The sequence below is a fragment of the Urocitellus parryii genome, chromosome 4 (genome assembly GCF_045843805.1).
Source record: "Urocitellus parryii isolate mUroPar1 chromosome 4, mUroPar1.hap1, whole genome shotgun sequence".
In the NCBI taxonomy this organism is placed as follows: Eukaryota; Metazoa; Chordata; class Mammalia; order Rodentia; family Sciuridae; genus Urocitellus; species Urocitellus parryii.
In genome coordinates, this window is record NC_135534.1 from 100,822,189 (window position 1) to 100,839,182 (window position 16,994).

General features: G+C 37.0%; 1 protein-coding gene across 1 annotated transcript in view; it reads left to right on the forward strand.

Moving 5' to 3' along the window:
• The first annotated feature begins 5,514 nt into the window (after positions 1 to 5,514).
• The window catches only part of Htr3b (5-hydroxytryptamine receptor 3B), a 33,472-nt gene continuing 21,992 nt past the window's right edge, over positions 5,515 to 16,994 (forward strand). Inside the window, exons 1-2 of the mRNA XM_026392601.2 lie at positions 5,515 to 5,560; positions 9,658 to 9,818. Of these exons, the coding sequence (XP_026248386.2) occupies positions 5,521 to 5,560; positions 9,658 to 9,818 (201 nt within the window). The 5' untranslated portion in view covers positions 5,515 to 5,520. The remainder of the gene's footprint in view (positions 5,561 to 9,657; positions 9,819 to 16,994) is intronic.

A 16,994-nucleotide genomic window follows, 5' to 3' on the forward strand; every position in this document is an offset into this window, starting at 1 on the left:
TCAACCGAGCAGAAGCCATCCTACTCTGAGCCCAGGATGTCATTCTCGCCCATCTTTGGTGAGGTAGGTGGTGAAAGGATGGTACCTGAGATGTGGCTGTAAGAAAGTTGGACCCCTTTGGTGTCCTCTTTCTTGCAGAAGCCAAAATTATTTTGTTTGTTAACTGTTCCTTCTCTCTCTTCCTTCCATTTATTTGATTTTCCTCTAGATCAGAATTTCATAAATATTTCCTTCTGAAACACTTACTAACATTCAGTGGGTGCCAAGCTCTGTGCCAGAAATATAAAGATGAACACAACAACAGTGTTTTATTCATGGTATTCACAGAATTCTAGAGGAGACAGAAAAGTGGAAAAATGTCCACAATACCATTGAGTAAATGAGATAATGGAGGCATAGATCAGCCTTGGAAGATCAAGGGAGTGGCTGTGGTATGTTATTTGATGTTTAGTAACCACCTAGTGGGAATCACCCTGATTTACAGTGTTTGCTGATTCCCATGTAGCAAATTCTCCCGTCATGGCCAGTTTTCACCCATTGAGTTGAGAAGGAATGTACATGGCTGGCTCTTTTGTTGCCATAACAGCACATCCCCATGATATTGGCCTTCTGCATCCCTGAGCAGAGAATCCACCCACGTTGTGCCTGGACTTCTCACCTACACAGCTCTGAGCCAAGAATTAGGTTCTGTTTTAAGCCACTTAAGTTTGTTGTAGTTTGCCCTACACCAATAGAAAATGAACCCAGTGCTGATTACACTCCTTTTACAGATGTGAAAACTAAGGCTTAGAGGAAGTAAGGAATTTGGTCAAGGCCATGAACATCCGGCAAGTAGTAGAGCTGAGAAACAAAATGAGGTGTGTCTGATTTCAAGGCTTGGGACTGAGCTCCATTGGCCCATGACTCCCCATAGAAAGCCACGAAGAGTCAGAACCATGGGAGACTCTTCATTCATGCATGCATTTATTTATTATTTATTTGGGACCAGAAAATAATGAGCATTATTATTAAACACGAAATTCTGATCTAGAGGAAAATCAAATGTTGAGTGTGGATTTGAACTTTGAAGTGCCACTTCAGTGGTTAGCTTGATATTTATTTCAGAGGACAATGCTATAGAGTAACAGAAATTACATATGGGACTCTACTCGTTAAATGTTTGAGTTTGGCTAGAGTGTCCATTTCTGCTTTTCTCCTCCAGCCTGACCAGATGTGCTTAGAAAATTCAGTTCTCCCTGAATATGTACATCTGTCAAAACTCCTGTCAATTTCAGCACGACTGCCAAGGGAGTGAACAAAGAGAGTTAGCGATTAACTTCAAAGAACTTTGTTGGAGAGGAATAAAGATATTTAAGGCCTATTTTGTGAACTAATTGCATTTGCATATTTATGGGATTTACTGATATAGCAGTAATTAAAAACTATTTAGTAGTCTTAAAGGACACATAACTCAGTTGCTGTTTGCATAATAAACACTTCCTTATTATGTTTGCATAATAAACCTTCTCCCCCTGCTTCTTCCAAAAGACATTGGTGCATCTAAGTGATGCCATATCTTACTTGAAAATAATGAAGAAACATAGTACACAAGCTCACAGAACTGTGGAAAGAAGCTTCTGAGAGAACTACACTTCTAGGTACTCTTAGCTATAGGCTTGGCTTGGGCTGCTGTTAGAGAATGCAGATTCAACCCTCAGATGAAGTCTCTGTTTATTTCGCCCAAGTGAAATTCCTTAAAGGGCCTGAAAGCATAGTCCCTCATGACTCCAAGTTTTTGTCTAATTATAGTCATCTGCTTGTAAGGCCTGAATGAGATTCACCCCAATATTCATCCTTCCTAAAAAGATGTGCAAGGGAATGATCAGACACAATGTGAATAAAAAACTTTCTCTGGATGAGAAGTGCTGCATTTAAGGAGAGGGAGAAGAGACAGCTTTCATGAAAAATTAAAGGTTGTGATGAGGGACAATACCAAATCAAAACGTGTTGAATAAACAAACTAAATCCAGACAGGACAATAAGGTTAGGAAAAGAGAGCTGAGCCAGGAGATGGTACAGAGCAGGGCCATTAAGAGAAGACCAGGAAGCATCTGAAGACAAGTCACACAAAACCTTTTCCATCCAGGCAGGATTAATCATCCATGAGGTGTAATGGGCAGGATCACCAGACTGTTGTTAAATTAGCTAATGAAGGTTGTAATGTACCTATATTACACATCATTAGCAATGGCCTTCCAGTAGCAGATGGGCATATGAGAAAGTTGTGAAGAAAAGGGAGGGAAGCATGTCCCGGAAGGTTTGACTTAGAGTCATAGCTTAAAAAAATTCGTGGCAAGAATACGATGTTGATCATCGTTTCAATTAAACTTTTGTATAAAGAGAAGCTTCTGCATTCCTTTTCCATAAAAGCACTGCCTACATGGCTATGATGTCTGGCTTTTCCTTTCTCTTGTCTTGATCCATCTCATAGATAGATGCTGACAATTTGGAGAACTGATACCAGTGCTGGGACGTTGGGGACCAGATCAATCCTTTGTGAGCTTATCTCTTGATGAAGCCCCATTTATCTGCCCACTATCTCTAAAGGAAATTTCTCAAATAAATTTCCCATAACTTTGTGTTGAAGTTCCTCTCCCAGGTTACATTTAAATTTCTTTTTTTTTTTCATCTGAAATACTTTCAAATGTACAGCAAAATGGAAAGGACAGTAGAAAGAACTCCCACCTCCTGTTCCTCCTCATACAACCATTTGAGAGTATGGCCCACGTGACTACATCATCACACTTGAATACATAGAGTATTGTTCTTCCAAAGAAGGACATTCTTTCACATAATCTCAACACAATCAAAATCAGGAAGTCAACATTGCCACATTATACTATCTAATTCATACGCTCCATTCAGTCTTCATCAATTCCTCCCATAGTGTTCCTTGTAACAACAAGATCCAATCCAGAATCACATGTTGCCCATAGTCGTTTTTTAGTCAGAGTCTTCATTGCTGAGACTAAAGGACACAACCAGCACAACTGTAGAGGAGGGAAATTTATTTGAGGGCTCATGGTTTCGGAGGTCTCAATCCACAGAGAGCAGGCTCCATTCCTCAGGGCTCAAGGTGAGGATGAACATCATGGTGGAAGAGTGGCAGAGGGAAGCAGCTCCCATCATGGTGATTAGGAAACAGAAAAGACACACTCTCCAGATACGAAATTTGTATGCCCCCATTGTACCACTTCTTCCAGCCACATCCCACCTGCCTCCAGTTACCACTCAGTTCATTCCATCAGGGATCAATGAACAGATTAGGTTAAAGCTATAACCCAATCATTTCCCCTCCAAACCTTCTTGTGTTGTCTCACATGTGAGCTTTTGGGGGACATCTCATATCCAAACCGTAATAATTGTCATGACTCTTTGGTCTCCCTTTATTTGATACAATTCTTCGGTCTTTTCTTAAATTTCATAACCTTAGTTTTTTGAATATTTCATGCCTGATTTTTTTTTTTTTTTTTTTTTTTAGAATGCCCCATAGTATGGGGTTGACTCATGTTTTCTCCTGAGTAGATTCAAGTTAAGAATTTTGGGCACGATTGCAACAGAAGAGCTCCTGTGTCGACTCAATTCATTCTGTCTCATGCCACACATGATCAACTGTTAATTTTCATCATTTGATTAAGTCTGCTAGCTTTCTCCACTGAAGGGTGTTGTTTTTTAATCTTTGTAATTAATAAGTGTACAAATGTGCCATTCCTCATCAAACTTTCCACCAACTAGTTTTAGCATTCATGGAAGTTTGTTGGGTGAACTAATTGTTATTATGAAGATTCCATTATGCCTTCTACATTTATTGATCGGCATTTTCATCTAATGGAGTTCTTTCTCTTCTTCCTATTCACTTGCTTATTTAAATCAGTATGAATTTGTGGATTTAGTTTTATCTAGTGGGTTACAATTTGTTATTATCATTATTAATTTTTATGCTCAAATTGTACCAGATTTGGCCACTGGGAGTCCCTGTCATTTTATTATGTCCCCATCTTTTTTTTTTTTTTTTTTTTTGCCCTGTAATTCTTTTAGTATCTTTTTGCTTTCTAGTACATAAGATGTTCTGGGTTCCCTTATACTCTCCCTGCATCAGTTTGGGCAGCAGTAATTTCTCCACTTTTTTTTCCCCTGTGAGTATGGTATTTAGAAACTAAGATCTGGGTACCAAGTGTGCTCATTACTCTTGGGGTCTCACTGCTCCCAGGGCCTCTAGTGTACAGAGCTAGGAAATATATATGTATGTATGAAAATGTGTACACATACATTTATATTTGTATTTATTTCTGTGTTTAGCTAAATATAATACACTGAAAATCATCAGTTCACACTGACACTTCCAAAACCAACTCAACCCCATAATCCTCTCCTTTATTCCCTTTCATATTTGTAACTTCCTCTATCAACAATAGGAAGCCAATCAGGCTATATTTTATTGGTAGATAAAATTAGGAGGAGAACTTCATGGATTCTAAACAAAGGGACTGAGTAATTAGGAGAACAGGAGCCCAATATATTCTGCCTCACCCCTCACTTTGCTCTATAATAATTTAACTCAAATCTGTGCTTCTATAATGCCACTTAAAATAAAAAACTGGCAGATGTTGGAAATGGTATGAAATTTGTTTTTTTTTGTTTCTATAGCATTAAGTAAGTCTAATGGAAGATAGAGCTATTATATAGAATTATGCATTCTTTTCCTTAAAATGAAGAGTCAATGAGTATTCTATTAAAAAAAAAACTTTTTATTGAATGATGCTAAATCTTAATAGTTCTCATTTTCAATAGGCCTAGAAGCATTCTCTTCTAGGTTGTTTCTCTCTGAATTGTGGTCAGTGAAAATATAAAAAGCACTCCTATTTATCAAAAATCAATGTTTCTTTTAATTAAAGGGGCTTGGGAAAACAAAAAGCACTTTTACCATTGTATTGTTTGCAGTTGTTCTTCATTAGACAATACCAGGTTTCCATTAGCTTTGTGTAATTCAGGAGTCTAATAACCACTGTCAAATGCTGAAGATGTTACTGCATAAGTCTGATTTAGGACAGCTATTTGGATCTCAATTATTAATGAAATTAGTGTCCTGAATGTCAGCAAGAGCATTGCCTTAGGTTGAGGCTGCAAAGGAAATCATATTAGTGTGGAATTTCCTCTCCTTAGGGGCTCCTCCTATATTACATTATTCACTTAGCTATCTCTTGTCACGGAGATGGAATTGTTGGCCATCATTTGATCTTGGGGCAGAACCAAATGGAGAAGTTGCAAGATTTCTGGTGTCATCAATTCCAAAATCTTAGCGTGGTGCTGATATCGCCTTTGTCCAATTGAATGTTTATAAAATAGCATCAGGAAGGATAGTACACACTGGCAAACAGAGAAGAACAGAGACCTCTGTCACGAAAAATCGAGGAGTATTTTATCCAGTAGTCAAGTTTCTTTAACCTTTTGGGGACTTGCCCCAGAACAGTGGCAAGTGTGATGGCTCTTCTGTGGCCCTGCATCCTGGTGGCTGCCACAGGTGAGTCCTATTAATGATTTTACTGGGCACTGAGTATTAATGATTAGAAGCTAAAGATAAGGGATACAGTGTGCTGTAAACGTCTTACAGTTTTTTGTTTTAATTCACTCACCGTAAAATGTCAGTCCTGTGAAGCTACAGGGAGACCAGTGATTTGTTTCTAACTTTGTTCCTACAATCATTCACATGTGTATAGTGTCTCATGATAGGACTTTTTACACAGAGATGAAAGTATGCTCCAAAATGTTATGAGTGTTTGAAAAATCTCTCCTTTTCTAGAAATCAAGCTCTCTGCAGCAATTTATACTGAGTTTGTGGCATTCTTTTTCAGCTTTATGTATAATAATATATTTTTATTATCCAAAATGTTCATGTGTTCATTATAAGCTTTTAGTTCCACGGATTTGTCATGGCTACAGATGCTTGTGTATCATGTCAGTATTATAGTATGTATGTAAACATCTGGTCTTATAAAATGTACATAGAGATGAATTTATCTCTAAAGATTGTACTAAAACTTGCAAGTTCTGAGTATACAATTCCTTTGAAAAAGCACTTTACAAACTAATATATCTTTTCTAAATTTCTCAAATTATACTTTCCTGGTGACATTAACTCTACTGTATTGAACTATTTAAGTTAGAATACAATAGAGTCTTTGTATATGCACACAAACCCAAGAATTTATGTTTATGCTGGTGTTTCCCAGCATCCCACTTTCTTGAGGGTTTTTCTAGCACCTGATTCCAAATTTTCAAGTTTTAACACATAACTGAAAGTGAAATGAGTCAATTACAGAGGTGAGTAAGGAATTTGGTGGTCATGAAGCTGGAAATTAAAAAAAAAAAGCTGGAAATAATTTTTCTGTTAGATAGAGAAGAAAAATAATCTCTCATGAAAGTATGAAAAGCCTGGATGTTTAACTTAAAGGATAAAAGCACATCTTAATTAAAAAAATTTTACTGGATGCCAAATGGGTTTCTTAGCAAAAATAACTGTCACAATTAAGAAAGGAAAAAATAGAAAATAAAGAAAACAGAAGAAATTCTTCTTGATACCTCTTTCTAATCTATCTCTTTGTTTTTATGCTTAATTTTTGTTCTACATATAGCAGAAAGGTGTTTTAACAATGTCTAAAAACCAGTGTTTTACCATAAATTACATTGAAGATATTTGTGGCAAAGGGATCTGCATTTGGGATTTTAACTGTTAATTATCAAGACAGTAAATATCAGAATGCTGACCTGATCACCACTGCCTGGCTGCTCTCTGCATGCTGAGGGTGTGCAGGGCAGGAGGAGGACTGCATGAGGAGAGGGACTTAGCTCCAACTTTCCTACTCACTCACCATATAATCTGGGCAAATCTCTTACACATTCTGTTTCCATGATTAACTTTAATTTTGGATATTCATGAAGATAAATAAGATGTGAAATTGTAAAGTGCAAAAAAAAATATAAGATATTATTTACCTGAAAATACTATGCAGAAAATAATACTGGCTGTATACTGTCATGCTGAAAGAGTTTGGGCTTTGGATCCAGACCAGCCGTGTTTAAATTCCAGCCCCCTCGTTTGTGAGCTATCTGACCTTGGGCAGTACGAACCTCAAGCCTGTAGTCTCTCACTTAGAGTAATTGTGCACTCCTACAGACTGTGGAATTCCTAGGTCAAGATTATTGGGGATGTTAAATGAGAACATTCATGAGATTTAGCCTACTGCGTGGCATACAGTAAGTATTCAGTGAGTACTTGGAAGATGCTGGAACCATACACCTGAAACTCTATTTCCTTGTAAACTTTCAGTTGTGTGTATTACTCTCAATATTCTAAAGAAATATACTAAGTCAAGAATAGCTCTTTCCCTTAAAGTACCCCAGACATTTTAACATGAGTGTATGTGAGGGAGTAACTCATTAAAACAAAGAAAACAAAGGAATAATTCTATTGTATTCTTATCTTCTTTTTAAATCTCTACTACAAGTGCTTCACAGCTCAATCCCCAACACATTCTACTTTCTAGAAATCATACAAATGAAATATTTGAAGTGATTATTAGCATTCAGTGTTATCGAGGAATCTTTTCCTGGGTCTGTTGATAGCTTCCATCAGTGTCTGTTGAAACATCACTGAACTGTGAGTCATTTAGTGCTTGTGTGAATGTCACATTAGCTTTCAAGGGGCATCATTTACTGTTAATTAATGGTCACTTAAATCCTTAATCTTTCTCCTGTAATTGATCTTTCTCCTCAGGCACATTTGCATTCATAGTAGAAATGTAATTTATTATTTCTTCCCATCTTAAACAAAGAACTCTTTCCCTTTTGGTTTACTTAAGCACACTTCCATGCTTATTATTTTTCTCGTTTCATTACTTGTTTCTCTTTTGTTCTGAGTCCTAGCTTCCAGAACTTTCTCTTTTTACCCAAAGATTTTGATACATTTTTGAAAATATGTTTATCCACAGGGGACCCATGGATTATTTCCCAGAAAAGACAGCAGAAGGAAATTTTGAGTCTTTTTGAGCAGAGAGTAGAGGGAACACATACACATTCATTTCTCAGAATTATGTTTTAACTCTGTTTCTGATAGTTTTCTGTATTGAATCATGAACATTTCAGCATTTCCCCAACTGAGACTTGAATTGGGAGCTTCCAAGCGAGGTAAAAATGAAGCTGCCCAAAGCAAAGTTTGTAGGAAGAGCATCCGGCCAGCTTTGCTTTATGTTCCTGACTTCCCTCCCCTGGGGTATGCCAGTGAGAAATGTTCTCAGGTAGAGAGATTCACAGCACACTTTTTGACAATAACCATTCACAAAAACCCTAAAACTGAGGCCTGATGCAAGCCACCCACCTTAGTCCTGCATGCCTCAATGGCTGATGCCATTTTAGGCATCTTCTTGGGTGGATAGTTAAGAAGTTAAAATGCTCATTAGATTCTCAGTTCTGATGGTAATGAAAGTGAATAAATATTCCACTGCCCACAGTGAGTCTGGGATTGCACCTCCAGCATCGTTGTTAGCATTTTGGTCACATTGACACTGATAAATCATAGAAATTGCTGCCTGTGGCGGCAAGTGACACGACATCATTCATAAAGAAATGGGCATAAACAGGATTGTCGCACAGGGAGAAGCGATCTCATTTACAGTTTCCTGCTGGATCCCTTATACTTTCAGCAGCTCATCAAAATAACCATCAAAACCACTGAGAGCCCAGGCAAATTCACACGCAGGACACTGCAGATAGATTTCATCACGCACTGTGTCAGGAGGTGTGCAATTTGCTTCAGTCCAATGACTTAGCGAAGGTTTGAATTCCCTAAGGGCTGGTGAAGCTTGTGAACAAAATATCTTTTTGCAATTCAGAGAGAGCCCTCACAAATTTGTCACTTCCAATTGTTGGTGTTCATTTCTCTTGCTTTCTGTCCCCTGGCCTCTCTTGCCTCACCACCAATCACTGCTCCTCTACAAATCAAGATTCCTGGGCCAGAGGAAATGGTTGTTTCCTGAAACCAGAAAGAATTTTCCCAAAACAAAGATCTCATTTTCTGACAAGTGCATTTTATTTAAAGACAGATAGTGTGAGGAGAAGAGATTTTTTTGAGGATAAAAGTATGAATTGAAATCTCACTCATTCCATTATCTAAAAACTCATACAGATTTTTTAGGTCTCAATGGTTTGTCTATTATAAATGGAAAATCAAAAGAAAGAAACCAAGGTGGTAGTTAAATTTTGGCTATATATATATATATATATATATATATATATATATATATATAGGTGTCTGCTATGATAGGACCAGTGATACAGGAATAAAGAAAGAATTCTGTCTCCAAGATGCATGATTGCTGTAAAATGGAATTGTGGGTACAGTTTGCATTCTTGGAGATGGGTTTGATTTATTTATCTTTATTCTATTTCTCTATTGGGCACTTAGGCAATCCACTTACTTATTAAATAAGTTTCTGCCAAAGAGCTCACCAGCTAGCTGTGGGCTATTCCACTAATAGCCAAGTTCGGAACAATGTGAAATCTCCTAAAGATGCTTCTTAATTTCATTTTCATGGTGATTGTTATTTTTTTTTTACCCCCCAGGAATTCTAGCTACAGATACACCTCATCCCATAAATTCTACTCTGCATCATCTCACCCAATACCTACTAGAGCAATATCACAAGGAAGTGAGACCTGTTCACAACTGGCATGATGCCACCACCGTCTACCTGGACCTATTTGTCCAAGCTGTATTGGATGTGGTAAGGACCATCTTGCCATTTCTAATTTTTGTTTCCCTCTTGGAAAACTATCTGTGATTTATGCAGGAGCTTAGATGAGGCCCCATTCTTGAGAGTATGACTCAACTGTTAGGGAAATTTGCTAGATTCATATTAGGTGTTAGCATGAGGTAAAATATTTATTTGGTTAATCGTGCTTTCTAGACCCCTATTTAGGCAAAAAGGCTAGAAATACAAGTTTCATAGAATTAAGATAGTTTAGGAATTGTGGTCATAGGTCACAGTACAGATTTATTGCTGACACTAAAAATGGTGACAAGTATCTTCCTGCAGTTCACATTTGTACTTTTTTTTTTTTTTTTTTTTTTGGTGGTATTGGGGATCGAACTCAGGGACTTGTACATAAGAGGCAAACACTCTACCAACTGACCTATATCCCCAGCCCTGTGGTTCATGTTTGTTAGTGATAATAGTAGATTTAAGAAAAGATCAAAAAAAAAAAAAAAAAAAAAAAGAGAGAGAGAGAAAGAAAGAAAGAAAGAAAAGAAAAAAGAAAAAGAAAAAGAAAAGATTCACTACTTATTACCTAAAATTTGAAGGTGGATGGGGGGAATGCCTTGGTATCATGAGTTTATAAGAGGGCTTTTATATGTAAAGCGTTTGCTAAGGATGGTAGGGAGGACTTGCTTATTAATGCATTCTTTTCTTCCTGTTTCTGAGAGATGGGTCATGGGAATGAAATGAGAACATGCATGTAAAGCAGTTAGCAGAGTTCTCAGTAAGAACTGGCCCTGACGATCCTCTCATTTCCTTTGTCTTCCCTAATTACAAAGTTTTCAATACCAAGAGAGCCCAGATTTATTCACATTTCTGTATTTTATTTATTTATTTAGGTCCTGGGGATAGAACCTAGGAGTGCTCTACCACTCAGCTAAATCCCAGTCCTTTTTAGTTTTTATTATGGCAAAGGGTCTCATTAAGTTGCTGAAACTGTCCTTGAACTTTCAATCCTTCTGCTTCAGCCTCCTAAGTGGTTGGGATCACAGGCATGCGCTACTGCACCTGGCTAGATTTCCTCTTAAAAAATAGACTTTACAAGCCCGGTGCCTTGGTGCAAGCCTGTAATCCTAGCAGCTCCAGAGGCTGAGGCAGGAGGATTGCGAGTTCAAAGCTAGCCTCAGCAAAAGTGAGGTGCTAGGCAACTCAGTGAGACTCTTTCTCTAAATAAAAAATACATACAAAACAGGACTGGAGTTGTGGCTCAGAAGCTGTACCCCTGAGTTTAACCCCTGGTATGTGTACCCCCCACACCCTGCCCCATCTCCCTGCAAAAAACCCCAGACATTACAAAGCTTGGTTAAAGTGGTTTAATATTGTTTTTCAATTTACTTCAAAAACTGTATCTGTCCTTTCTTCCTTCATTTGTGTGGTGCTGGGAATCAAACCAAGGGCCTGTGCATGCTCAGTAGGCACTGTACCACTGAGTACATCTCTAATCCACTTTTTAAAAGTTGAGAGGTATAACATGCTTGTATTGAAATGTACAGATCTTAGGTATAGAGTCTGATTGATCGTTTTGATAATTACATACTCATATAATCCATATTCCATTAAGATAGCAAAGATTCCTATCATCTCAGAAAGACCTCTCATTCCTTTCCTAGTCCATCCCACACAAATAGTGTTCTGATTTCTTTCATCAGTGATTAACTTTGTCAGTTCTAGAACGTCCGTTATAGGACCCACGCTCAGTTTTAAATTTTTTTCTTGGTAGCCTCTTATTTAGGGGAAGGGAGGCTGAGGATTGAACCCAGAGCTCCCCTCATGCCAGGCAAACACTACCTGGTGACATATGTTTCCAGTCCAGCAATTTGTGTTTTTGTTGTTGTTAAAGGAATTAAATTGTCTCATTCAGTTCGTCATATTTATTGACTTAAAGTTACTCATATTTTTCTCTTTTCATTACTTTAATGTCCATAGGATTTCTGGTGATATGGTTTTTCATGCTTCATATTAGTAACTTGCTTTTTCTCTTATTTTCCCTTGACCAATCTTGCCTAAAGTTTATCAGGTTAAAAACAATTCTTTTTTTAAATAACCAATTTGGGCTTTGCAATTCTCTCATTATTTGTTTTCCAATTCACTGATATCTGCTTATTTATTTATTTATTTATTTATGGTGCTGGGGATTAGAACCCAGGACCTTGTGCATGGGAGGCAAACACTTTACCAACTGAGCTATATCCCTAGCTATCTTTATTTATTTTCTTCTACTCACTTTGGGTTTAATCTGTCCCTCTTTACGTAGTTTCTTAAAGTGAAATCTTGAATAAATAATTTTAGACTTTTAAATTTTCTAATGTAAGCATTTAAAGCTATAAATTTCCCTCTAAACATTATTTTAGTTGCACCCTATAAACTTTTATCTTTCTAAAGCTGATTCCTTTTCTCTAATCCCTGTCCCTGGCAACCACTGGTCTTATTTTTTTCCCCTATAGTTTTGAGTTCCCAGAATGTCATACAAATTGAATCATATAGTATTTTATCTTTTGAATGTGGTTCTTTTCACTTAGCATAATGCCTTTGAGTTTCAAACACATTTTTTCATATTTCAGTAGTAGTTTATTGTATAGTTGTGCTATAATTGTTTATATATTTCCCAATTTCTGGACATGTAAGATATTTCCATTTGGGGGCAATTAATTAATAATTTCTTAATTTTATAAGAAATTGTCAAACCAGAGATGGTGTTGCATGATGGTAATCCTAGTACTCAGGAGGCTGAGGCAGGAGGATGGCAAATTCAAGGCCAGCCTCAGCAACACAGTGAGACCCTATATCAAAACAAAAAGGGCTGGGGATGTAGCTCAGTAGTAGAGTACCTCTTGGTTCAATGTCTAGTAACCTGCACTCCCCTGAAACCAAAGAAAAGAAAAAGAAATTATCAAATTGTTTTCCAAAGTGGCTGTATAATTTGGCCTTTGGATTATAATATATTAGAGTTCCAATTTCTCCACATCATAACCAGTGCTTAATATTGTCAATCTTTTTTATTTTAACCCATTCTGGTAGGTTTGTAATATCTTAATTTTTTTCATTTTTTCTTTCTAACTTCCTACCTTCCTTTTTTTTTTTTTTCTGTTCTGGAGATTGAACCCAGGGCCTTGTGCATGCTGAGCAAGTGCTCTACCACTCAGCTACACTCCCAGACCTTTCTATTTTTTGAGAGAAGGTCTTGCTGAGTTGCCCAGGATGGCCTGGAACTTGTAATCCTCCTGCCTCAGCTTCCTCAGTAGCTGGGATTATAAGTGGGCACCACTGTGCTCAGCTGAAATAGTTTCCTATAAACAGATATAGTTGAAGTTTTTTTTTTTTTCAGTTTTTATTTTGAAATAAATATAAATGTACCAAAGGTTGCAAAGAAATCTATAGGGGGCTGGGGATATAGCTCAGTTGGTAGAGTACTTGCCTCGCATGCACAAGGCCCTGGGTTCAATCCCTAGCACCACAGAAAAGAAAAAAGAAAAGAAAAAGAAAGAAAGAAAGAAATCTACAGGAAGGTCCTATGCACCCTTTACCTAAGCTCTCCCAATGTTAATATCTTCCATAAACATAATACAGTGTCAATACTAGAAAACGGACATTGGTACAATTCACAAGGATTGTTCAGATTTCTCCAGTTAATGTATACCTATGTACATTTCTATATTTAGTTCTAGGTACATTTATTACATGAGTATATGTGTTGAACATCTTTCTAGTACTATTCACAATACCTGAGGTAATTAACTTATAAAGAGAAAAGGTTTATTTTGGCTTACATACCATGATTGTTTGGCCCCATTTCTTTGGACCTGTGGCAAGGCAGCACATCATGCAGGAGTATATAATGGAGCAAAACCACTTGCTTCATGAGTGGGAAGCAGAGACTGAGGAGGGAGGGGGGGGGCCCATAATCCTCCTTAAGGGCATGCTTCCAGTGACCTAAGGACCTTCCATTAGGCCCCACCTTTTAAAGGTTCCATCATTTCCCAATAGGGCTGCCCTGGGGACCGAGCCTGTTAACACATGTACCTGTGAGGGCTCTTCAACCTCAAAGTACAGCAGTCTAACTTGGTGTAACCACCACCATAATCAAGTTATACAACTCTACTCTTTGGTAGCTAGCTACATCACCTTCTCCCCACTAATCTCTAACCTATAGCAACAATTCATCTCAATCTTTTTGCTTTTTCAAGAATGTTGTGTAAATAGAAGCATATAATATATTACCTTTGAGATTGACATCTTTCATTTAGCCTAGTTTCTTTAGTTCTTTCATGTTGGTGTGCATAGCAGTAGTTCATTCCCTTTTATTGCTGAGTAGGATTCCTGGTTTTTGCTTCATTTAACTGGTCTGAAAAATCTATGCATTTTAATTGAAGTGTTTAGTCCATTTGCCAACACCATCTTGCTGTTTGTTTTGTAATTATTCTATGTGTTTTTTGTTCTTCTGTTCCTTATATCCCACCTTATTTTGGGTAGATTTAAAATTATTAACAAATATTAAAAATAACAAAATATTTAAAAAATGTTTTTAACATTTTATTTTAGTTTACCTATTGGCTTTTTAAGCTTTCCTTTTCATATTATTATTTTTTCCATCTTTGTTGTTTTAAGAGTTTGCCTTTGGGAGTTTCATATTTATCATTATTTTATTCCAGTGTACTTAGATTTAACATTATGATACTTTTCATAAAATATATGAAACTTATAATAATAATCTATCAACCTGTTGCATTCTCATTGCTACTTTTATCTTCAATTTTATATTCACATGCATAATATACCTCACAATATCATGTTAGTATTTTAATGTACTTTGTTAAAATAATTTAATGATTCCTCTTTATTTTAATGGGTTTTTTTGTGTTAATATTTTAGTGTTATATGGTGAGTAATAGCATCTGGATTCTTCAGCTGACAATTAGGCATTGCAATTGATGAAAAATAAATTTGAAACAGAGTATAGGGTTTACATTTTCTTTTAACTGCTGCAGATTGCTTTAGTATAATTTTCCTCCAGCTTAGATAAATACCTAATCAACTGTTTCTTAGTAAACTGGAATATTTAAGAGATACACACCAAATTCTTCCTTCTAACAACAAATTGTGTCTTTCTTATTTATATTTTACCACCCTCGCTAGTAAAAGCCAAAAGACCTTAGAAAATATTATTTAATTTAATGCCAGGAAATGCCACCACACTAAAAGGCCTAGTCTCACAAATTTTAATAGAAAATTCCTTTATTCTCTTTTTAATTGAATACTGCACTGGAATTTTGGAGATTCAGTTTCCTGGGGCTGATTCTTCACCTGGCTAAAAGAGATATTATTCCTTGTCATCTAGTTGCCAGTGGGTTATCATGACTGTTCTGCTCACCAGAGGTTGTCCAGTGGTGAAGACATTTTGAGTAGATACACAATATGAAGTGTGTCACAGGAAACCCCAGGGCAGAGGGGCAGTCAGCCTTGAGCTAGTGATGCAGACGACCTAAAGGGCGCTCCTTATCCTTCTACTTTCTGCTTCATGTTGATTAAGATAAAATAGAATTGCTTAGGCTTTCCTTTAGAGCTTATTTGGAGATAAATCTAGGAGAGAAGTAGAGTCTTTATATTAATATTTTTCCTTGGAAGAAGTGTATCAAATTGAAAAATTGTTCTCTCTTTCTTCCTATCTTGATAAAAGAAAGCAAAATCCGATTCTGTATGGTAGGTAAGGAGAACCTTATTATTTTTTTCAAGAATGAGATTTTTATTCCATTATAGAATATGCTTGTTACTATAATATGTTAGATATTATTGTAGTATATTTTTACATATTTCTTCCTTTTTTTTTGTGCAGTGCTGGGGACTGGGGATTGAATTCAGGGTACACACTAGGCAAGTGCTCTACCACTGAGCTACATCCCCAGCCCCTGGAATATTCTTTTTTTTTTTTTTAACAGAGGGCTTTTTTTTCCCCCTTAAATATTGTATTTTTTTTGCCTTTATTTTATTTTATGTGGTGCTGGGGATTGAACCCAGTGCCTCATGCATGCCAGGAAAGCGTACTACCACTTGAGCCACATCCCCAGCACCCCCTGGAATATTCATGTGTCCTATCCCTCTAGTTTTATTCCTCTCTATTGTCTTATCTACATATACTCAATATTACAAGGAACCTGGACCCCTTGTTGTGTCTTGCCTGTATGCTTTCATTCCATTTCCTCCACTGAACATTCTCCTCTTCATTCTTCATCTGTGCAATATCATAGTCCTCCAAATCTCAGCTCCTAAAAGAAATTTCTCCAAGATAGTTGGCTGAAATATTTTTGTTGTTGTTGTTGGTTTGTTGTACTGGGAATTGAACTCAGGCATACTGTACCACTGAACTACATCCCCAGCGGTTTTATTTATTTTTTATTATTATTATTTTTTTTTGAGAGAGAGAGAGAGAGAGAGAGAGAGAGAGAGAGAGAGAGAGAATTTTTTTAATATTTATTTTTTAGTTCTCGGCGGACACAACATCTTTGTTGGTATGTGGTGCTGAGGATCGAACCCGGGCCGCACGCCTGCCAGGCGAGCACGCTACTGCTTGAGCCACATCCCCAGCCCCCTTTTTATATTTTTGAGACAGAATCTCATTAAGTTCCTGAGGCTGGCCTTGAACTTGCAAATTCAAATTTATGATCCTCCTGCCTCAGCCTCCTGAGTCACTGGGATTATGGACATGTATTACAGTGCTCAGCTTTTAAAATATGTTTTTTTCTTTCTTTATTTTTGATGCTGAGTATTGAATGCACATAGTTATTGTTAAAATGTCATACTTCCTAATTTATTATAAACTACTTGAAGACTTTTTTGGGGGGGGTTACTAGGGCTTGAACCTAGGGGTGCTTAACCACTGAGACACATCTTCAGCCTTTTTTATTTTGAGACAGAGTCTCACTAATTTGCTGAGGATGGCCTCAAACTTGCAATCCTCCTGCCTCACTCTCCTAGATTGCTGGGATTTCAGGCATGTTCCACCATCCTGGCTACTGATATTCATATTTCCCAAAACATGCAGTCCAGGATATTTTACTCCCAAGACACTGGATCAATACTGGTTACATGAACAAATGAATTTAAAAATAAAATATCAACCCTAGTATTATTTTTTTTTTTGTCACAGGC